The sequence below is a fragment of the Alosa pseudoharengus genome, unplaced genomic scaffold (assembly GCF_046254945.1).
Source record: "Alosa pseudoharengus isolate Yale_2024_CS ecotype anadromous, Long Island Sound unplaced genomic scaffold, YU_APseudo_1.1 YU_APseudo_1.1_scf_11, whole genome shotgun sequence".
Lineage (NCBI taxonomy): Eukaryota > Metazoa > Chordata > Actinopteri > Clupeiformes > Clupeidae > Alosa > Alosa pseudoharengus.
The window spans coordinates 33,594,212-33,617,593 of NW_027468576.1; the positions used below are offsets into that span (position 1 = coordinate 33,594,212).

The 23,382-nt window shown below is 44.0% G+C and overlaps 2 protein-coding genes, 1 long non-coding RNA gene and 1 pseudogene across 4 annotated transcripts; 3 read left to right on the forward strand and 1 right to left on the reverse strand.

Moving 5' to 3' along the window:
- Positions 1-101: 101 nt before the first annotated feature.
- Positions 102-6,335, forward strand: sele (selectin E). Of its 2 annotated transcripts, XM_076278942.1 has the most exons (14): positions 103-322; positions 689-761; positions 987-1,382; positions 1,715-1,822; positions 1,939-2,130; positions 2,649-2,840; positions 3,146-3,334; positions 3,467-3,829; positions 4,085-4,273; positions 4,563-4,754; positions 4,936-5,049; positions 5,207-5,228; positions 5,351-5,431; positions 5,556-6,335. In XM_076278942.1, the coding sequence occupies exons 1-13, from the start codon at positions 320-322 to the stop codon at positions 5,406-5,408; spliced, it is 2,091 nt and encodes a 696-aa protein (XP_076135057.1). In that variant the 5' UTR covers positions 103-319; the 3' UTR covers positions 5,409-5,431; positions 5,556-6,335. The 2 variants fall into 2 exon arrangements, with proteins under 2 accessions (XP_076135056.1, XP_076135057.1); XM_076278941.1 differs by lacking the exon at positions 5,556-6,335 and having other exon boundaries at positions 102-322; positions 4,936-5,228; positions 5,351-5,530.
- A 4,440-nt stretch (positions 6,336-10,775) lies between these two features.
- LOC143117310 (E-selectin-like) lies at positions 10,776-13,141 on the forward strand. Its single transcript, XM_076278945.1, has 5 exons — positions 10,776-10,920; positions 11,036-11,227; positions 12,515-12,604; positions 12,709-12,730; positions 13,060-13,141. Exons 1-5 carry the CDS (start codon positions 10,776-10,778, stop codon positions 13,127-13,129), a joined length of 519 nt encoding a protein of 172 aa, XP_076135060.1. The 3' UTR covers positions 13,130-13,141.
- LOC143117311 (uncharacterized) lies at positions 10,820-23,381 on the reverse strand. The gene is made up of 3 exons (XR_012985968.1): positions 23,221-23,381; positions 13,125-13,281; positions 10,820-10,873 (listed from the first exon to the last, which is right to left on the reverse strand). It is a non-coding gene; the product is annotated as an uncharacterized LOC143117311 (long non-coding RNA).
- On the forward strand, positions 16,101-17,119 carry LOC143117472 (verrucotoxin subunit beta-like; annotated as a pseudogene).
- Position 23,382: the final 1 nt, after the last annotated feature.

Below are 23,382 nucleotides of genomic sequence, written 5' to 3' on the forward strand. Positions count from 1 at the left end.
CACTAGACACCCAGAGAACTTCCTGACTGTGAGCCTAGACTTCCTGTTGCATGTGTGAGTGTGTGTGAGTTGGGGGTAAGAGTGCCGTTATTAACCTTCTTGATCTTTGATGAGGAGAGGAATTTCATACCCTGAAACTTAGAGAGGTGGGATTATCTGGGAGGGAATTTCCAACACGTCACATCTGGGAATCTGGTGCTCAGGATTGGTATAAAAATGTGAGTGAGTGTTAGCCCACACTTCAGAAACTCATCATCCACGTCCAAAGACAGACAGGGACATCTATCAGTTTCAGTCTGCCTGAGAGAGAGCTACAAAAATGGTAAGTGTCTTGATGTAAAGCAAAGTTGTAGTCTGACAAATATCTGATGCGATCTGGGAAAACCCATCACATGGTGCAATTTTACCAACTTATGATTCTGATACCATCCTAACAGCATCTAGGATTTTTGGGAGGATTGTATCCAGGATTCTGCTAGGGGACAGTGTCAAGAATGTTGCTATGGGTGATATCACAATCTTAAGTTGATCAAATTTCACCAGGGAGGGTTGAAACGGAGTAAAAACCAAAAGTTTTTGAGTGCACCATATGAAGGGTTTTCCTAAATCACATCACACATGCTAGTAAAGTAGATGTAGAACAATTTGTTTATTGATTATCATTGAAATGTTTCTTTGTGCTTCACAGGAATTTTGTTTAGTAACGGCATGCAACCAAAGGAGGAACATGCGCCTCTTCTTAACAATGTCCATCTTCTCAAGTACGTAGACAATGTTAATTTGCATTCAGTTATTTATTATAAATGTGTCTGGCAATATGTGACCAAAGACTGCACTTTGCTTTTTCATTTATGTATTGTCATCTAATGTTGTTAATGACAATTATAGTTTTAAAATGCACAGTATGTTTTATTTAATAATGAAATAAATTAGGTTTCATTATGCAGTATCGCATAAATATCTTATGTCTTTATTGTCTATCCCAGTTTTGTCAGGGTGTCTGGAAGTAGCATGCTGGTCCTACCACTACTCCAACCAGACGATGGACTGGAATAAAGCTAGAGTCTGGTGTCAGGCTCATTATACAGACATGGTGGCAATCCAGAACAAAGGTGAGATCGACCACCTCAACACTATTTTGCCCCAGATAAAAGGCTACTACTGGATCGGCATTCGCAAGATAAATGACTCCTGGACCTGGGTCGGAACTAACAAGATGCTAACTAAGGAGGCAGAGAACTGGGCCACCAAAGAGCCCAACAATGGCCAAAGGGCTGGGGCCGAGGAGGACTGTGTGGAAATTTACATCAAGAGGGATGTAGACCAGGGGAAATGGAACGACATCTCTTGCCATAAACAAAAAACAGCTTTGTGCTACACTGGTGAGTCAGGCCATGGTTTGTTTGTTAATTCAGAGACAGCAGTGATTTTACTCTATATTATAGGTCATTAGTTTTAGCTATTATAGTATTATATTTTTTAAGAAGAATGTCTTAAGGGGTATGATAATTAACTGTGATGTATTTTTCAAAAATTTTCAAATTTAAAGATTGTTCTGGGAAGCAGAATGTTTTAGTTTTGATTATGCCATTACTTATCAAATATCCTGAATCTTAAATGAATGGAAATAATCAGCCAGATGTCCATTACCATGATATTTATTAAATACATAAAATGATCTCTGTCTCCTTTATATCTGTTTGTTATTCTCAAGCCTCTTGTAAGGAGGATTCGTGCAGCGGGAAAGGAGAGTGTGTCGAGACTATCAACAATCACACATGCAAGTGTTTAGAAGGCTTCCACGGTGAAAAGTGCGAACATGGTAGGCCTCAATACGCTAATATTTGAGCAATCGGTGCTACTATCTATATCTATACATACGGAGTCCATAACAATTATTTTGTGTTTATTAACCTCGCCTTGTTCTGACTCCACTAGTTGTCCAGTGCGACATGGCGGTGGTCACGACTCCGCAGCAGGGCTCTTTCAGCTGTTCTCACCCCCACGGGAATTTCTCTTACGGGTCAGAATGCAACTACTCCTGCCAGACAGGCTACCGGCTCAGCGGCTCCAAGACCCTCAGATGCATGGCCTCCGCGGCCTGGTCTGGCGTGCCCCCGACCTGCGAGGGTATGTTTTTCTTCACCACTACTGTTATCATTTGCCCGTGTCATTATTCACCTCATACACATCATAGACGATGGTGTCGAAAATGAAGAGTAAATAAAGCTATTATATTTAGATACGTACTGTAGCCTACGTATCTACATACATTTAAAAGTTTAATAGCATGCCCAATCCCTGCCGTAAAACACTAGCCTACTATATAGTTTCACATGTCACTAGTGTTGTCACTGTTTATATGAAAAATGTGAAGAAATAATAAAGGTCCGCACACGGTGTGCAGACCTTTATTATCTTCTCAGTTTTTTTTTTTTGGTCCAGCACCTGCACTCCTATGATATGCGCGCACTCCTTCGTTTCCTGACTATATATAAAAACGTGGTCATCCTGACTGACCTATATGACCCCTGCCGTAAAACACTACTATATAGTTTCACATGTCACTAGTGTTGTCACTGTTTATATGAAAAACGTGGTCATCCTGACTAACCTGTATGACCTCTCTTCTCTCTCTGCTGCTATAGCGGTTCAGTGTGATGAGCTGGCCAAGCCCAATAGGGGCTCCATGAACTGCTCCTCGCCTCTGGGAGACTTCAGCTACCTGTCACTCTGCCAGTTCACCTGTGACGAGGGGCACACCCTGACCGGTTCCCTCTCCTCCGCACTCGCGTGCGACGCCTCGGGCCTGTGGAACGACACCCAGCCCCAGTGTGAAGGTAGATAGGCATCCTACGTCTGCTATAATAATAATAATAATAATAATAATAATAATAATAATATGTCTGCTATAAACAGGATTACAAAGTTGCATAAATAATGTAATGTCTTATCACACATGCAATACAGCTGAATTTTGGGGTCACTTCAAAATCACTGATTCATAATTACCTGGTATATCAGTGAAAACTCAGATTTATACTTTATTTCTGTGGCCTGAATTAAACTTCTAAGGCAATATAAAATAAAGCCTAATAGAATTTTGCATTTCTCTCTCTCTCTCTCTCTCTCTCCACTTCTCCAGCTGTTCGCTGTCCTGCCATCCCAGGTCTGCAACACGGCCATATTTCCTGTGATGGAGCTCCCACAGCACCCAACAGCTACCCAAACCAATGCAAGTTCACCTGTGAAGACGGCTTCCAGCTGAGTGGTGTGTCTGCGGTCAGCTGCACTGCATCTGGACAGTGGACTGACCAGTTTCCTGTATGTGAAGGTAAGAATATAAAAAAAAATTAAATCACACTACATTTTCTCTACCTCTTCTTTCTGTACAATTCTTGTGTGACAATGAGTGATCAAAGACCATTTTTGCTCTCTGTCTGCTCCCCTTCAATCTGTTGATCAGCCATCACATGCCCAAGGCCAGAAAACCCTCACCTACTCTCCAATTGCACAGACGCCAAGGATAAGAGGCACATAGGCTCCGCCTGCTCTTTTAGCTGCAGCCCCGGCTTCAACCTGCAGGGGGAGCCAAGCGCCCAGTGCAACAAGACAGGGCAATGGAGCTCCCCGACCCCCGCCTGTGTGGAGGTCCGGTGTCCCCCTCTCAAGGTCCCAGAGGCAGGCACCGTGCGCTGCTCAGGCAATTCCCATGGAGCCGTTTGTGAAGTTAGCTGCGATGAGGGCTTTCGCCTGCAGGGGGCGCGCAGAGCAGTGTGCACAGACAGTGCTGAGTGGAGCGTGGATGGACAGACCCCCATATGCAGAGGTAAGCATGCCATGCACACATACCCACACTGACCCAGGTTTTACTCGGTCTCACCACAGGTCAGTGAGTGGCTCCTTTGCGTATAGCAGAAAAGCTTTTACTTTATGTTGTGGCTGTGCTGCTGGTTGCATACACTATTTAAGCCTGTTTAAGACTTCCTCCTTTCTTGACTAATAGAATGTTGTATTTCTCTCTCTCTCTCTCTCTCTCTCTCTCTCTCTCTCTCTCTCTCTCTCTCTCTCTCCGCTTCTCCAGCTGTTCGCTGTCCTGCCATCCCAACTCTGCGACACGGCCATATTTCCTGTGATGGAGCTCCCACAGCACCCAACAGCTACCCAAACCAATGCAAGTTCACCTGTGAAGACGGCTTCCGGCTGAGTGGTGTGTCTGCGGTCAGCTGCACTGCATCTGGACAGTGGACTGACCAGTTTCCTGTATGTGAAGGTAATGAAAATCTTCTGTGGAAAAGTCTCTCTCTTTCTCTCTCTCTCTCTCTCTCTCTCTCTCTCTTTCTCTCTCTGTCTCTCTCCCTCCTTGTTTATTCCTCTCTTTCTTTCTTCCTTGTAGATAGATAGATAGATAGATACTTTATTGATCCCTAGGGGAAATTCAAGAATTGAGTAAGTAAAAGAACTAGGGAGATGCATGTGCTTCAGACACAACCACACACACACACACACTGTTCCATGGTTTGCGCCTGTCTTATATGTGCTCTGCTCTTTCGTTGCCCCAGCGGTGAGATGCCCCCAGATACAAACAGCTAGCGACAGCATCATGAACTGCACCGGGGGCATCGACGGCCAGGAGCAGACCTACACAGCCAGCTGCTCGTTTGTCTGCCGCGAAGGCTTCCTCCTCCATGGAAACCAGACGATGATGTGCAGTCAGCATGGCAACTGGACAGGAGAAGTACCCGAGTGTCAAGGTAGGAACGGCAAAACGAGTGTGTGCGTATATAATATAATTTAAGAGAGATAGAGTGGGAGATCAATTGTAGTGGTGTGTGTGTGTGTGTGTGTGTGTGTGTGTGTGTGTGTTGTGAATGAGGTGTACCGAGTCTGTTTTTTTTGTTATTCTCATGTGTTCATCATTGCTGGCCTCTACAGCTCCGCCCGAGCCTCTCATCAACCCCACCACCATCATGCTGGCAGCAGGGGGCGCCACCACACTTTCTGCTCTCTCTCTGATCTTCTGGCTCCTGAGGAAAATGCAGCAGAAAGGTGAATATACGCTAAAAATGCTTCAATCATTACAAACACTCTGTCAGTGTATCATTACATACCTGTACTATGAAACAATACAGTCACGCGTAGAGCAGTGTATGTTAGAGCCCTTTTCATATTACCTCCGATGATAAACTTCTCCTTTCTGTCGCAGGAAACAAGTTTGATCTCAACAGGTGAGTACAAAGATAGCCTCTTCTTCCTCCATTAATCACAAATATGAGTTATTATCTTTACCCTTGATTCCTAGCAGCAATACTAAGACTTACATATCTTCTATAACTCTGACTATCCACAGCACCCTTGATCAAGACGGGCCCCCACAGGTCTACAAGAGTGTCGATAGTCTTATCTAGAGCTGCCGCAGCACACACAGCAGGTGAGGCAGACGCCGTGAGCCTCGACAGTAGTGTTCGTGATAATGATAGTAGTGTCAAATCAGCTGGCAAATGTACAGAATAAAGAACAGTGATGGCTGACGCTTTGTTTTTGTTTTGTTTCAGGACTGTGGCACTCAGCAGAGTGCAGGCTTATGGAGAGAGCAGAGAGGACAGCGGGAGAAACGACCCACGGAATGACAGAGAGAACGAAACAACCTCACGTGTGAATATGTGAATCCTTTTAGCAGCGATAAATGACTGAACACACAGAGGTCATGGGTGAAAAGGACACAGGCTGTTTTTTTTCCTCCAAAAGCTGTGATTCTGGATAAATACACACACACACACACGCATGCGCGCACACACACACACACACACACACACACACATTCACGCACCTAACACTGCTAAACTCCAAGAGGCACTGGTATGCTGAATTGTTGTTCTTCCTTAGGGAAGCTTCTTTATTTATTTGGGCATATTGTTCATGGCAAAATTATTGAATTTATTCTAATAACGTATATTATTATTATTATTATTATTATTATTATTATTGGTTTAGTTTAATTGTGTGGTCCGATGTCATTCTGCATCATGGTTTGTTTTAATATGAATATGTATTAAATATGTATATTTATCGCTGTTTGTACTTCTATTTTTCAGAATGTGAATAAAAGTGTTTCATATAATGTGCTATGTGTTTTCGTTATTATGTTCTTTCCAGTAAGTTCTTCCTCTTCCCGTAAAATTGACATGGGGTGCAGGTTAGGCCTTTGTCTTGGACTGCTTTTCTTTAGGCAAGTGATGTGATCCTAAATGAAGGAGCAGAAGGAAGTTTGGATAACCTCTCTCTCAGGAAGTTCATGATCATTGACTTGTTGCTGAATTCATTATTATTCCATCTAGTATGTTAACATTAGCCTAAGCCTAACTAAGTTGAATATTTAATTTCCATGCTCTTGGATGTAGACTACAGCAGTATAAGATAGAAAAGTGGATGCTGAAATGAGTTTCTTGATGAATTAGAATGAATTAATTAGAGTTTTAGAGAGAATGTTCTAAGGGACTGTGTGCTATGAATGTGTGTGCAGTGAGTGAAGTTATGTGAGTATCATGTGTCTATGGTACAAGCTAATCTGCCTCTGCATTCCACCCACTGATATACTTGTCAACAGGACCAGTAGCATTGTGTGCATGGGAAGACAGCTCTGAATTATTGGAATGTATGCTGTTTAGGAGGGGAATATACATAAAGTCTCTCTCACCCTGTGTGTATGTGTGTGTTATTATGTCTATGCATATGTGCATCAGTGTTTGTGTCAGGGTATGCACTGTGTGTGTGTGTGTGTGTGTGTGTGTGTGAGAGAGAAAGAGAGAGAGAGAGAGAGACATAGAGAGAAAAAAAGTGTGTGTATGTGAGAGAGAGAAAGTGTATGTGTGTATGTGAGTGTGTGTGTGTTCACCGTTGCGTGCAGAGTGCATTTAGCCAGAGCAGTGGTTTCCTGACTCCATGACCCACTCACACTAAGCATAGTATGATACTGTCAGAGGTCAGTCATTGTTGGCAGCGTTATGCAACTGATCTCTGGTTGCACTCCCCTTCCCATCCCACCCCTACACACACCCCTAACACCTCTGCTGTTCACCTCAACCGCCCCCTCCCACCCCACCATGACTATCATCACTCAGGAATGCCAGAAAGGCCCCTCTCTCAACAAACACTTGTTCCCGTCAAAGGAAAAGGAAAAACACAGCATCTGTGATTCAACATGGAGGGTAAAAAAACATGACCTGCTTATCAGCTATCTGATTAAAATAGGGTATTTCCCAGTCTTAGAATTAGTTATAGAATTCCCCTACCCAGTTTTAAAGTGTTGTGATAAAAGTTTACATGCCTAATAATATGCCAAAAAAGTAAATGGGACCTTTACTTTGAATCCAATTACACCACCATACATATATATATTCATACTGTTATTCATACCTCACGCTTTAAGATTTATACATTTTGTTTTTCATTTATCTGTATCTTTCATGTGACCTGTTGCATGGACAGATGTAGCACAGACGAGAAGATAAGATTATAGGGCCCTGTATATATGACATATATTCACACATAATTTAATGATAATAATAGTTATATACAGAGGTGTAATGGTGAAATAAAAGGTGGGTAAACTATGAATTCTATGGTGGAATGGTAAAATAAGATGTGGGTAAACTATGAATTCTATGGTGGAATAGTAAAATAAGAGGTGGGTAAACTATGAATTCTATGGTGGACTGCGCCATGCGGTATCAGATTTTTACAACGGCATTCAGAAAATCTTTGATGATGGTGGAGGTTATTGTCCAATGTAACAATACCAATGGTATTTAATGATTCATGAGTGTTGATGAGTCTACATATTGTGAGTGTGGATGATACAGCATGATTTGTTTAAGGTTGCAATCGGTGAATGAACTCTTTTCAGAGGTGGATAAACTCTATTTCTGAAATTTCAGAGGTGGATAAACTGATGTGTGATACTGTGTCTGTAATATATACAGATATATATATATATAAATATATATATATATATATATATATATACCTTATCAAGATGAAAATGATGGAGCTTCAGCTGAACTTGTCACATCAGGTACATTTGCTCTAGGCTAATGAACCAGAGAACCAGAGATTTGTAATGAACTATTTTGTCCAAACAAAATACACTATATGAAATCAGGTCCTAGTTCCATATAGCTGTTTTGCTTTTCAAAAGCTGTAAGTTCAACATTCAACAAACATTATGACACATGCAGGAATTTACAGCGTCCAGTTGTGTCTTTCTCGGAAACCTGGCATTCATCTATTCAAATCAGGTCAACAGTTCACAAAACAAAAGTGGAATGAAAATCCATTTAAAACATCCTGCGATTTTGTGTTGGTTCCTGTAGCTAAGTAGAGAGCTGTGTGCTACAGGGCTTGGGACCACGGTGAAGGCAAAGATAGAGGTGAGAGCAGCGTCCTACAGCTCAATAACATAGGTTCTGATCCGGTCAGGGAAACCAGTGAATCGATAGAACTACTGCTAGAACCTGGACAGGCCCACCAGAGGAACTGAAAAAGATCCATCATCACAGCAGATAGGTATGGATTTGATAGAATTGCTTTGTGCTTTTTAATTTTCACTCGTGCACATCGTAAAATATCGATCAGGTGTGAGAAATGACAGCCAAAGGAATTCAAATATTATTTGTGTTCGCTGAATCAACATATCAATACTGTACTTCCCTAAATTAACTAAAATTGTTCCTTAGATGACTTACCATGATTGCAACAGGATTAATATATTTCTTTTCATTTCAATTTAAAATTTCAATCAGTTTATTTTCAGTAATGACAAAGGCTAACTCCCTAATTTGATTTTCATTTTCAGGTTTAATTTCTTCTATTTTAAATTGTGATGTTTTTTTGTTCTCCTATACCTTGCTAATTTTAATAATTTTAGTAATTTAGTATTTTTTAATTGGTAAGGCATTCTGAATGACTGCAAAGTATACAAGGTGCAAGAAATCTGCCGTTGCCATGCCGACACCACAGCCTCTACCAGCCCTGAAACCCACTGGATACATTGTGTGTGCATGATGGCTGTGTTACCTGTTGATTTTGGCATCCACACTGCCTGCATCAGACACACATCTCAGACGCAGCTTTAGCTTCTCATTGAAAAGCTGTGTCCCACAGCCAAAACGCACACGCAAAGCATCCAGAATATTTTATGCCTAAAACTCTGGTCCATAATGTTTGTACTACTTTCAATGAACAGACTTGGGCAAGCTGCAAGATACAGCAGAGCACCGGCGTCATGAGCAGACAGAAGCCGCTCCTCTTCATACTAGCCTTCTGTGAGTAGAAAAGGACACAGGTTGCTTTTCGTTTCCTCCACAAGCTGTGGATCAGGATGAACGAACATCACACAAGCACACACGTTCACATTCAGTCTACCAACACTGCCAAACTCCAAGAGGCACTAGAGTTTGCTCTTCTTCCGTAGGGAAGCTTCTTTATTCATTTGTTCATAAACAGTGAAAGCCACTCTTGATAGCCTTTTGTGAATATCTTTGTAATCTTTACAAGAAGTGCCAGGTCATTAATTGAATTTGAATATATGTTTGTGTGCAATGTTATTTTCTACATGACTAGACAGCATGGAAGTAACACAGTGCTATATTATGCAAACATAGTTTTTATACTTGTTTGAATCAGTAATGAAAATCAATATTTAAGTCAATAGTCCGATTGAAATGCTAATAACTTCAGACATATTTTGGGTCTGTTCATCTCAGTGCTCAAATTATTCATCATCACAATTTGTTTTCTGTAACCATGGATATGCATCTTGACATTGTTGTTGTTGTTGTTGTTGTTTTCCCCATGTTACCCATGTGCTGTGCACCAACCCACAAAACACCATTACACCATTCAGCCCTCTCTGTCCCTGGATATGCGGTCTGCTGGACATACCATTCTTCACCCCGCAGCATGAATTGGACAGTGGCGCGTAACTACTGCAGGACACATTTCACCGATCTAGTAGCCATCCAGAACGAGAACGAGACAAATCACCTCCTGAACACAGACATTATTCCACATAGGGTCAGCTCACCACACTACTGGATTGGCATCAGGAAGATAAATGAGACCTGGACCTGGGTGGGGACCAACAAAACGCAGACTGGAAATGAGTCATGGGCTCCCAATGAACCCAATAGCGACAAGGACAACGAAGACTGTGTTGAGATATACATCAACACAGGCATTAAAAAGGGGAAATGGAATGATTTAGATTGCTCTAAGGTGAATTTTGCCATTTGCTATAAAGGTAAAGTAGACAAGTACTTTCTACATCCTAAAAGTGTTTTTATTGTTTACATTTTTTAAAATACATAAGTCATTATTACACTTTTACCTTTTCTTCAGCCCAGTGCACCAGTGGTGCATGCAGTCATCAGGGAGAATGTGTGGAGACCATTAACAGCTTCCGGTGCCTGTGTAATCCTGGCTTTCAGGGCTCCCACTGCCAAACAGGTAAGCTCACACAATTCATCTCCTCTAACCAAATTGGTTTTCTGACCATTCTGAGTGAGAGAGTGAAAGAGAGAAAGAAAGAAAAAAGAAAAGAGAGAGAGAGAGAGATAGTCGAATTCACCAAATGCTTTGTTATTGCTACATTGTTCAAGTTCCATGGTTCTTTTTGCTAAGCTTTGGGAATCTCAGGAGGTCATTAATGACTCACTCCATTTTGTATATGTCCAGTTGTAAAGTGTCCTAAGCCAACAGCACCACTGAATGGATGGATGGAGTGTTGCGATGCCCATGACAACTACTTCTTTGGGACAACCTGCAAGTTTGATTGTCAGGAAGGCTTCAGGAGGGAGGATCCAGGTGAAATTACCTGCAATATCACAGGGGAATGGAGTGAGCGTGTGCCAGAATGCTCAGGTAACACACCCCCACACCCACACACCAATTAATGTAATTTCAGAAATTTCCCAGCAACTGAAAATTCTCTCTATCTCTCTCTCTCTCTCTCTCTCTCCCTCTCTTATTCTCTCAGCTATATCCGCTACATCCTGTGGAGTTCTGAGAGAGCCTTTTGGAGGACTCATGAACTGCTCTGGTGGAATCAATGATACCCTCATGACCACCTGTAGCTTCCAGTGCCAGCCTGGGTTCCTACTGCTGGGGTCATCAGAGGTGACCTGTGAGGCCAACGGCCAGTTGCGAGGCTTCAGACCAGTGTGCGCAAGTAAGCGGTCTGGCATCATAGTACAATAGCCATAGTACAATAACTCATCAGAGACGTATAGACCCTTTCAACAATAAAAACAAAAACAATGCTTGAACGTTCTATTTGGTTCCCAATCTACTTCCTCTGCATTAAGATAACATATGTAAGGGATAATGGACGACACGGTGGTCTGTTCACAGAAGTTAATGCACGGTCGAGGTTGTAAAACCTCGTAGTGCATTAACTTCTGTGAACAGACCATCGTGGAGTCCATTATCCCGCTTATTCCACTGTTGCCACTTGCGTTGTGTTCATTTCCTGTTACAATTTAAACGTTTTAATCGCTAAAACTGTCTTGTTTGTAGAACTAATTTCTTCCGACACATATCAACTAATTTCTCAACTCACAGGACAAACTGCTGTTACTAGTTCTAAATGGATGGTTGCTACGGCCAAAGGCCAGTCGTTAGTTCTATCTCTCCTGTTGTCAAGCGGGCGTATCCCAAGATTCTGATGAACTTTAGCTTTGAAACATCGCTATTTTACTTAGCCTGCTGTCATCCATCTAGCTAAAAGCCACCTCCGTCATATGCTACAATGTTGCAATGTTCTGAACGTCTGCATTTTACAGCTCGGATGCAACGTGACAGTTCATTTAAACTTCCAAACGAGTTTGGCGAATTAATATACAAGTGTGATACGGCCAAAAAATGGATCTACTTCATAGGTGTGCAGATAACATACGGTTAATGGTCGTTCTAAATTACGTAGGACAATGGGAAATTCAACCAAGCAGTGGAATAAGGAATGTTAAAACGGAAGCCTTGTGGGGCCAACTATGATGCTGATAATGGAACTCTCTTGAAAGGGTCTATATGAGAGAGTTTGGCCAACTCCGCCATGTTGGATACCAACGTCAGATGACTCTGCAGCATAACCCTATGGAGCGAATATGCTCTACTCTCTCTCTGTATATACGGCTCTGGCCCAATACTGCCCCCCTGTGGATAACTTACTGGAGAAAAACACTCACAAAAAAACACTCCTGCATAAACTACATCTATCAATGTTGGTTAAGGTCTCGTCCATGGTGTTAAATAAGTGAATAGACATTGCCTATAAGTATTTGATTAGATAGTTGGGCTTAAGACTTTGCACTTAACTCATCATTCAAATAAGGGTCCCGTATCAGCTTAGTGAATTTGTGATTTACTCTCAAAATAAATGCATTATGAATGGGACTTTATAATAATATTTTATTATATCATGGTTTATAATTGAATCCCAAACTGGTTTTTCCCACAGAATACTTTCACTTGCTGGTGGCAGTTTTAGGCTGGAATGTGCTATCAGCAGTCTGTTGCTTGGCTTACTGCTGTCGAAATGGTCAACAAAGTAAGTAGTCTAGTGGATATGTTATTGTATGCATTATAAGGTCTTAAAAGATATATCTATATGGATTTTTAAAGATTTTATACTTGCTCTTATGTTTCTGTTAGGAAAGAAATGTCATCAGAATGGGTAAGACTGGACACTAGCTTCTTCTATGTCTCAGATACTTCAGCTATATTCAGTTCAGTTCAGTTCAGTTTTTTATTTGTCATTGTTACAGGATGTTGTTACAGCAAAAACAGACAGGCATATAGTTTGAAGATGTTCACCCATTTGCCTTATATCAATTTACATCCCCATGAATCACCCATTAATTTGTACCTAATTTAGCTCCCCATAAATACCCCCTAGAAAACCCCAATGTATATTCACCCTGAGTGACATGCATTAGTTATTCTTCTTCTGTGTAAAGTCATAACAAGGGGAAATGCATGATTGTTCAACATGTGTCAGTGCAGGTCCAAGCATGACCGACTGAATCCAGCATACGATGCAACAGGAACACTAGAGGAGCCTTTCTCACCGTGAAACGTTTCAAAAGTAGACAATTTGGACTGAGTATTAAAGAATACTCCTTCTTCTCCTCCTTCTCCATCTTCATCATGACCCAAGCACATCCCAATTCCCAAATGCATGACTGCATGACGTTCTGGCCTCCCCTGTGCATGTATTGCAACTTCCTGTAATTCACAGAATAATCAAAGTCTGTCAAATCATTAGAATGTTTGTTATTTCAATATTAACCTACCTTATTTACATAAATATGTGTTTTCTGCCTCTCAGTGTCAATTTGTCTACTATCAAGTCTTGACATTTCGCTACCAGGAAACCTGCTTTGAGACCAATATTTGATAATTGTGTTGGTGTGTTGTTTGTGTATGTGTCCACAACCCAAATGTGATATCTTCAAACACAAATAAAACAAAATGCCTTTGATGCCCTGTAAATGATATGAGTTTAAATATGTAAATGAGTTTTTGGGCTTAGATGTATGGGGTGGGGTGGGGGTTGGGGCAGCACTGACAGGACCAGCTCTGACAGGGGCCCCCAGACTTATAGGGCCCAAATTGTCTAGCAGCGCCCCTGCCAGCAACCATACACAATTGACCACTAAACACCAGAGAAAGAAAAAAAGTTTAAAGAAATGTTTTTTTTATGTTTTATTGTGCAATTTGCTGATATAATTGACTTCCATTAAAGCAATAGCACAAGAGGGTGGGTGTCGTGTTAATAACATCTTAGCTTTGATCATGCAAGCAGGACTACTGAGGGTTGAAAGTTGCTTTTGTCGAGTGTTTTCAAGGTGATACGCTGTGATGGTTCATTTCTAACCAGGAAGTGGATTCCACCCTCTGTTTTCACTGTTTTCCTGTTACTTTTCACACGCACCTGAGCTGCCTAATCCAGACACGTGCAAAACATGCTTTAATGGAGGCCACGTTAGCATGATGGAAATGAAGGGGGGAAATACACAGACTTTCTAAATAAGACTCTGGGATGATAAATGAAACACAATCAAGATGGGAAATAATATGGTCATATGTCTTCTGTTTTCACTGTCTCTGCAATTCTCTCTTCCTGCTTCTGAGAATTTCAGTGGATTTAATGAAAACTGGACAGCAGTATCGCCTTTTGTGTCACCTTTTTTGCACCAACTGTTCAAAGTCAGTTACCCCCCCCCCCCCCCCCCCCCCCGGCATTTTGAAATGGAAGAGATGGGCCGCTGAGATGAGATTAAAATCTGCAGTGTGTATGTAAACTGACAACCTCTAGGGCATAACCAGCATGCAGGCAGACAAACAATTCCTTTTTAGGGTTGGTGCAACTTTTAAATAGCCTATTGGAACTGAAAGGAGTCCAGTGTGTCAGTGAAACCAATATTTTTCTTTTGGAACTTTGCATGTACACACACTTATATGTATATGTAGGCCTAGTGGTATGGAAATGCAACACCTGCCATTATATCTCTCCTTTGGATTTATAGGGGAAAATAACAACTTCACAATTTCTCCATCTGATATCTTCATGACAAGCCAGAACCTATTTTCGTGTCATTCTTAATTGCAAACTCAGCCAATTACTATGAGAAACTGGACATTTTTGTTAAGCAGCATTAGCCTCTGGTGGTGACTAAACTCCACTGTCCACAACTGCAGATTGAAGCCAAGAGAGTTTCTAATCACATCTAAAATGTAATTATTTAAACTGAAAAAAACAATAACAGCAACAGAACTCAATTGTTGTACAATTGCTGTGCACAGGGCAAGGATATTATCAGAGAGCAGTTCCTGCACTTGCACAAGCAATCAGACTGAACATTAACATCCTGTCTCACTACGATGTCCTGTCACCGTATGTGTTCTTTATTATTATTATTATTATAATTCTTGAACTCTGCCTGGCCACCTCACACACACTCTGCTGACAGCTAAACACAGTTCTTGTCAGGATCCTGCCGGGATGGAGTGACTTTGTGCCACTCTGGTGGCCATTTTGCGTAGTGTCCTGTTTGTGCTGTGTTTGCCTAGTTCCCCATGTGCTTTGTGTTTACCTGCCTGTCATCTGTCTTTGTCTCTGCCCCATCTCCTTATTTGGTCTGTGTCTTGTTACAGTAACATTTTCAGAATGTATTAACAACCTATCTGTGACGCCCCAGTGGGCGTGGCTTCCTCCCTGCGCTACGTTGTGTTGTCTTGTGTCTGTTCGCAAGTGGTTGGTATGCTGACTGATAGTGATTGGCTGATTAAGGAGGATGGTGTACCGGTGCACAGGTCACCTGACCCCTTTTTAAGGCCTCCGGTTACCATTCTGAGGGGGCAGCAGCACGAGGCGTTTGCCTTTGTTCGACCTGGGTTGTGTGCCTCTTGCAGGACTATATGCTCAGTCGCTGCCTACACCTGCTATCGATTGTATTTTGTCTATCTTGTTGGTCGCAAAATAAACTGTTCACGTTTGCTAGACTACTCTGTGCCTCCTCCATGTTATTTCCCCTTCTGGGCGTAACACTATCAAACATGACGATTTCACGCAGGGTTAGTGCCACCTCCGTAGACAGGCTCTGGTGCCACAAACTCCATTTCGGTGAAGACAAACTATGAAACATTGCCGTTGCTATGCAACCTTGACTCGGGGAGTCGCGGCGTCCGAAGCGTGCGTTAGCTTAGTGCTTCTTACTGATATATTTCTATATAACAGCACCGACAATCAAAAAATCCAGTGGAAACTAGATGGTAGAAGTGTGTAGGCCAATCGGCCCACCATTTTTTTCTACTTCGCCACCTACATGTTTCGGAGGTGGGACTTATTCCGGAGAGGTCTATTATTGTCTCGCTGGTTTCATCCAATCCTCTGTCTTTCTGTTAATTGGTCTGTGTATTTCTACCCTCCTGTTTCTCTGTACCTTGTCGGATTGTCTCTCTGTTTTCCCTGTAAGTTCTGTCTGTTGTTTGTCAGTCATTAAAGTGTGCTTTTCTAATTTCTGCCTGGAGGAGTCTTGCACATGGGTCAGATCCACTTATCCTGACAGTTCTTTTCAGCTTTGATCTTTTCATCAAAAAATACATTTTACAGTGCACAGACAGTACTCTGTGACCTTGAGAAACAGAGATCTATGTGAGAAATCGGCGGAATTCTCCTTCGATATGTTATTTCCTACCTAAATACATACCCCAATATTCTAGGGCTCACCCTGTGGGACTCAGATGCCCTGAAGAAAGACCTGGATGCTCGTGTTAAGCCAAACTCCATCTTCAACATCAGCACTTCAGACAGCATCAGTGAGAAGTCCAAGCTGCTGGAGATCGGCTCGTCCGAAGTCCAGTCTGCTGGGGGGCCTGGTTGATGTCTGTGGCTCAGCCAAGTACCTGAAGGACCAGACTCGCTCCCTGCGGCAGTCACGCTGCAGTACGGCCAGACTGTGCGCTTCGAACAGCTCACCATGACACACCTGGGCCAGGTGAAGTAGCCAGAGGTCTTCGAGCAGAAGTCCGCCACGCACGTGGTGGTAGCCGTGCTCTATGGTGCCCAGGCCTTCTTTGTGTTCGACAAGCAGGTCCAGTCCGCCAAAGCCAAAGAGCGAGATAGAAGCCAGGCTGGTGGGGGGTACTGAGGAAGATGCCCCTTCTGTCCATGGACGGGGAGTCCGGAGTCATGGCCGAGGTTACCGCCCACGAGAGGTTAGAGCTGAACACCTTCACCTGCACCTTCTACGGTGACTACCAGCTCAAAAAGATGCCCACCAATTTCGAGGAGGCTGTGCAGGTTTACGTGGTACTACCCACCATGCTGGGCGACGCGGGCCAGATGGCCGTGCCCGTCCGTGGCTGCTGCCGCTGGCCAGCCTGGACCCACGTGCCCGCCTGCCTGGAGCGTGTCATCGGCAGCGTGAGCATCTCGGAGGCGGAGGCGGCCGCGGAGGGCCTGGACGAGGTGCTGAAGCAGTGCGATGACCCGCTGCAGGACCCGCTGCTGAGCTACCTGAGGCGGGCTTTACACCATGATGATAGCGCACCCTGTTGAAGAAGCCGGGGTTTTTAAAAAACATTTTAAAACATCAACGATGGCTGCTGCCGCTTGTTTGAAGCTGCTATCACGTTGGTTTAAGACAGGGAGTTAGAAGTTTCTTAACTGCTTCCTTATGTTGGAATATGCAACATTGTACAAACATGTGATATCTGCAACAGTGGTAGGCTACTGAAAACGGTTTGATATTCTGTTCATTTATAGGCCTACAGTAGCTGGACACGTAGCCAACAGAAAAAACATAGGCTACTTTTGAATTGGTGTGCTATATAACTCGAATGCTACACTTCAGTGTTTGCCTTGAAACAATTCCAGCATAATTGCTTTGAACGCTTCAGTCTCTCGCTCCCCATTCCTGCTTTATATTGTAACGTCGGCGCAAAAGACAGTGTTAGCGTTCTCCCGCGCAGGGGATCCTGGGATACGAGAGCGAACATTTGGGGGGTTTATGTCGTTATTCTCCTTAGTTTTGTGTGCAATGTTAGCGTCTTTATTGTAACATGTTTCCCTTTTAGTTCTCCCTCGTGTGTGATCCTTTTTGTGTGGGAGGCTGCGTCCTCCCCTGTATGTGTAGTGTGTGCGCGTGCTTGACCTGCCCTGTTTGCATTGTGTTCTGTGACGATCTGTGTCCCGGCTCTCGTTCCCAGTGAATAAACCTTTTGATTGGACAACTGTGTGGTTCGCTATCAGATCGTTACATTGGTGTCAGAAGCGACTTTCGAACATGGCCTCCGCTCAGCGAGAGAAGCTGGGAGCGGGAGACCTCACCGCTGGGTGGAGGCCCACGCAAGAGGATCCAGAGAGAGCCCTTGTAAGGGCTACCAAAGAGCTTGAGGCCTTCTATCGTTACCGCCGCCGGAGGAGAGGAGCTATCGCCGAGACCTGCCTGCTTCCATGGGAGGAGATCTGGCCAGATGAAGTGGTCGCGGAGAAGATGACGCTGGCCTGGGCGCTGACTCCACGGCGAGCCGCGACGCGTGAGCAGAGCCGAGGGAGTGCGGCGAGGAAGAGGTTCCTAGACGATGGACGGTTGGCGGAGCCGCTGAGGGCAGCGAACTCACGACGGTGGGGCAGGTTTGACGGAAATGTCCTCTGAACTTTTAAAAAAAAACTTTTGGGTGCGTGTGAGAGGCACCGTGCTGTGTGGGCGCCCGTTCTAGTTAGCCTGTTGGCCGGCGCCTTTTGAAAAAGTTTGTGTGTGGAGTTCGATAACACGACCATCTCGGGGGTCGTGCCTTCGCCGAGGCCGCGAAGGAGTGGAACGGGCCGGGAACAGAGCAGTACGGCTCTGCGAGATGGCAACACGAGGAGGGACGCCGAAGACGGTAGCTGCAGCGGGAGAGCTCAGCGCGGTCCGGTTGCTGTGGAGTTGGTGCCTGTCTGTCCTGGTCGGCGACTCGACGGAGCGGAGTGGTGTTGGCGCAGCTTCATCTGGCCCCCCTCGAACCCCGGTGCTTGGTACAGTGTCGACGGTTGTAAGGCCACCTAGGGCCCCGTCTGGAGAGGAGGAGTGCCGTGGTGACACGCCGCTGAAAGGGCAGCCTGAGGGCGGCTGCTGAGAGGGAGCTGGTGACGAGCGGGGTCGGCCACGTGGCTGCTAGCACGCCCGAACTGGATTGCTAGCAGCGTGGCGCCCCGTTGAGTGAGCTCCTGCGGCGCGTGCACCCCACGTGAGTTGGCGGTACTGTCGCACTGAACTGAGTGGCGGGCGACGCGCGCCGACGTTACCATGTGGCTACCTCGTGGTCATTGCCGAGGACGGCAATGGCTTGTTGGGGGAGCTATGTAACGTCGGCGCAAAAGACAGTGTTAGCGTTCTCCCGCGCAGGGGATCCTGGGATACGAGAGCGAACATTTGGGGGGTTTATGTCGTTATTCTCCTTAGTTTTGTGTGCAATGTTAGCGTCTTTATTGTAACATGTTTCCCTTTTAGTTCTCCCTCGTGTGTGATCCTTTTTGTGTGGGAGGCTGCGTCCTCCCCGGTATGTGTAGTGTGTGCGCGTGCTTGACCTGCCCTGTTTGCATTGTGTTCTGTGTCGATCTGTGTCCCGGCTCTCGTTTCCAGTGAATAAACCTTTTGATTGGACAACTGTGTGGTTCGCTATCAAATCGTTACAATATGTACCACTCAGCCAGAAAGGACGAATGAAACAAAATGCTCGTTTGAACGTGAACGGTTTTGTTCAGAGCTGAAAATGCAAAGTGTTTGACAGAGGACAGATGTAAATTGCTAGTGACAAATATTAGCTTTCAGTGTGGCACGTTGTCTTTGTAAATTAAGTATAAGTATATAAGTACAAGTAGGCCTATATATACTTTTTTGATCCCGTGCATTTAACCCAATCGGTGAATTATAGTGAAACACAAACAGCACACACAGTGAGGTGAGGCACACACTAATCCCGGCGCAGTGAGCTGCCTGCTTCAACGGCGGCGCTCGGGGAGCAGTGAGGGGTTAGGTGCCTTGCTCAAGGGCACTCAGCCGCGGCCCACTGGTCGGGGCTCGAACCGGCAACCCTCCGGTTACAAGTCCAGTGTGCTAACCAGTGGGGCCACGGCTGCCCACCATTAGCCTATGTTTAATTAAAAAGTGGTTAATTCTTCCTGCTTCTGCCGACAACCAGACAGTGTTGCAAATTGTGTGTCACCGTCACTCTGTCTCTTGTTGCTCTGATTGGTTTTTGGCCTCTCCTATTGCGTCCGAGGCATTTTGATCGGCGTCCGTTTGGGAACGCCCCTTGAAAATGGGCTGTGAATGAACCTTCCCCAGACCCACTCTCAGTTATGACTGAGAAGGGTCTGGTTTCAACCGGGCTATCGCATGCCAGCAGCACTCTTGAAGCGTCGGGGAGTGATGCCTCTACTCTCGGTGGAAGCTGCGGAAAGCCCACCTCCTCTCCCCCATCCAGGCAACCTTCTAGGGACTATTGAGAGCATCCTCAGCAGTGCCATCACAACGTGGTTCTACAGAGGGACTATTGAGAGGATCATCAGCAGTGCCATCACAGCGTGGTTCTACAGAGGGACTATTGAGAGGATCATCAGCAGTGCCATCACAGCGTGGTTCTACAGAGGGACTATTGAGAGGATCCTCAGCAGTGCCATCACAACGTGGTTCACAGAGGGACTATTGAGAGGATCCTCAGCAGTGCCATTACAGCGTGGTTCTACAGAGGGACTATTGAGAGCATCCTCAGCAGTGCCATCACAACGTGGTTCTACAGAGGGACTATTGAGAGGATCCTCAGCAGTGCCATCACAACGTGGTTCTACAGAGGGACTATTGAGAGGATCCTCAGCAGTGCCATCACAACGTGTTTTTTTCCACAGAGGGACTATTGAGAGGATCCTCAGCAGTGCCATCACAGCATGGTTCTACAGAGGGACTATTGAGAGTGTCCTCAGCAGTGCCATCACAGTGTGGTTCTACAGAGGGACTATTGAGAGGATCCTCAGCAGTGCCATCACAGCGTGGTTCTACAGAGGGACTATTGAGAGGATCCTCAGCAGTGCCATCACAGCGTGGTTCTACAGAGGGACTATTGAGAGGATCCTCAGCAGTGCCATCACAACGTGGTTTGGTAACTGCACTGCTGCAGAACGAAAGGCCCTGCAGCGGATTGTGAGGACGGCCAAAAATATCACTGGGGCCTCTCTTCCCTCCCTCTCTGACATCTACACCCACTGTCTGTGCAAAGCCATAAGCATCGTTAAGGCCACAACACGCCCATCCCATTCACTTTTCTCCTTACTGCCATCAGGTAGAAGGTACTGCACTTTGCATTATAACTGCCCGTACCTCCAGAATAGGGAAGAGCTTCTTCCCTCAAGCAGTCAGACTGTTGAACAACAAAACATGATGCAGATTTTTCACACTGAACTGAAATGCACTCCTGCACTTTTCTCTACTGCTTAATTCTATATATTCTACCTCCACCTCACTGTGAACTTTACTTTAACAATCAGTGCTCTGCTACAAGTCTACTTAAGCCCTGTCTTTTGTTGTCTGTCCTGTCCCTTGTCTGTTTTAAATGCTCTACTTTAAGTAGTAACTGCACTTTATGTATATCTATAATGTGTGTGCACTGAATGTAGCCTGTCTCAAATGTCTTTTTTAATATTTTTTAAATGTAACAGCACTTGATCCATGGTGAAACGTTGTTTCGTCTCACTTTATACAGTATATGGTTGAAACGACAATAAAACCCACTTGACTTGACGTGACTTGACTTGATCCCTCACAGTCTCTAATCGGGGACAGAGATTTTGCCCTAGGTGTGGCCTGGAGACTCCATAGCGCCCCCTTATGTCATTGAGTCTTGTGGTCAGCAAATCATTTTACCCCACACACAGAAGTTGGTAGCGATGGGGACCTCCCTAAGACGAACATAAGGGGATGGGAGCAATGCCCCTCCTCCAGTGAGTAGGCTTAAAGCAGTTTTTTAGGATAACTAGTCAACTGTTATCTGCATTGCACTGCCAATCGCAAAATGTATGTCATAAACTAATAACTTAGAAGCGTATCATTGTACCCTACATATTTGTGGTGTAGTGCCATCTAGTGATTACCATCTGTGTAAAGCGTCACACCCAAAGGAAATGAGCAAGTGCTTCTGAGGTAGAAAAACAAATAGCACACACAGATATTTCACAAACACACCACGTCAGTGCTTAGTTGGATTCCGTAATCTCACGGGTCGCGAACTGAAGATGCTCGGGCCGCCATTGCTGCTTGCGGCTATATTTTACATTTATGGGTATGGGCATTCGTGGGTTGCACTCTTCTCAGTGTCCACCAGGGTGTGCTAACAGCTCCTTTATTGTTAAAAAAATATGAATATAGTGAAACTTTAGTTCACTATTTCATTCTGTTTGCTTATTCTCTTACTTGGTAAAATGAAATGTATGCAGAATGTCCCTGTGTTGAGTACATTTGTAGTATGTAGACACTAATTGCAAACCAACCATGTTTTGATTTCATCTATGGTTCAGTGAGAACTCTCACTGCCGCCTGACTGCGGGGGTTCCGCTATCCTTTTCATTTCCCCACATCAGCCTCTTCACTTCTCTCTTGATGTTAGTTTTGGTCATACTCTTTGTTAATTGTCCAGAATCTTTGACCTTTACTAACCTCTATACCTACCAACCTGTATATTCAACAGAACTTCAATAATGCAGTTATGTGAATATTTATACACATATGGATGTCAAACTAGCCTTTCCAATCCTTCAATTCCATGTCCGTAAAGAACTTGACTGGCCCACTGAGAACAGGATTCTCTATACTATCAAACACGTTTGGGATGAACTAGAAGAGAGATTGTGAGCCAGGACTTTTTGTCCAACATAAAACTATTTTGAATGAATTGGCAAATACTTCCACAGACAAGAATGGGGTGTCATTGAAGTTTCTGTGGGTGTCATGGTATAGGCATCTAAATACTTTTCTCTATACTGTGTATATGTTGCAGCAGGATGAAGAATGGCAGGTTTTTTAACATAGCACAGTTAGGTGCCATGTAAACTGACTGATATGCTATATTGAGAAGAAACAGACAAAAGCAATCCTTGTAAATGAACATTCAGAATTAATTTGGATTTGTTGTTCAGTGTTAACCATGACTGAGACACCATGCAGGGAAGAATCCATTCTAGAGTTTATTGTTTGATAGTTCAAACACTTCCTCATGGCTGCATGAATTAACTCAAACTTTCACTTTGTGGTAGAATTAACAAACTGAGGTACACATTGTCAGTACAGCAAAAGGATGATCTCCTTTGCAATGCTCCATTTCTTGAAAATAAAGGATAACAAGATTATGTTCCATCACGTTGGCTTAAACATACATTATTCTCTTGCATTGCGGTTGATAGTTTGTTTCCCTATGACAATTTCCTTCTCAAAGTTGAAATGAGAGAGACAAGAGAAATGAGCATTTAAACAACGTTATACATTAAGATTAAGTGAATTGTTAGTTACAGTCTTGTTTAACCACAAAGTACATTATTCACTATTCAGATTCAAATTAAGGTTGCATTTGTGTGTGTGTGTGTGTGCATGTGGGCAGATACTGTACAAAGAGTGGGAGCAAGCTGACCTTTTCATGTTTTGATGGAAGGTATCAGGTGTTTTACCAGAATATATTTTTTCAGTTGTACAGGTGAGATCCATCGCACGTCACAGTTAAAATGAAACACATCTGCCTGCAGAAACCACAATGGGGGTTGGTGCGCAGGCCTTGTTCTCTGGAACTGCACAG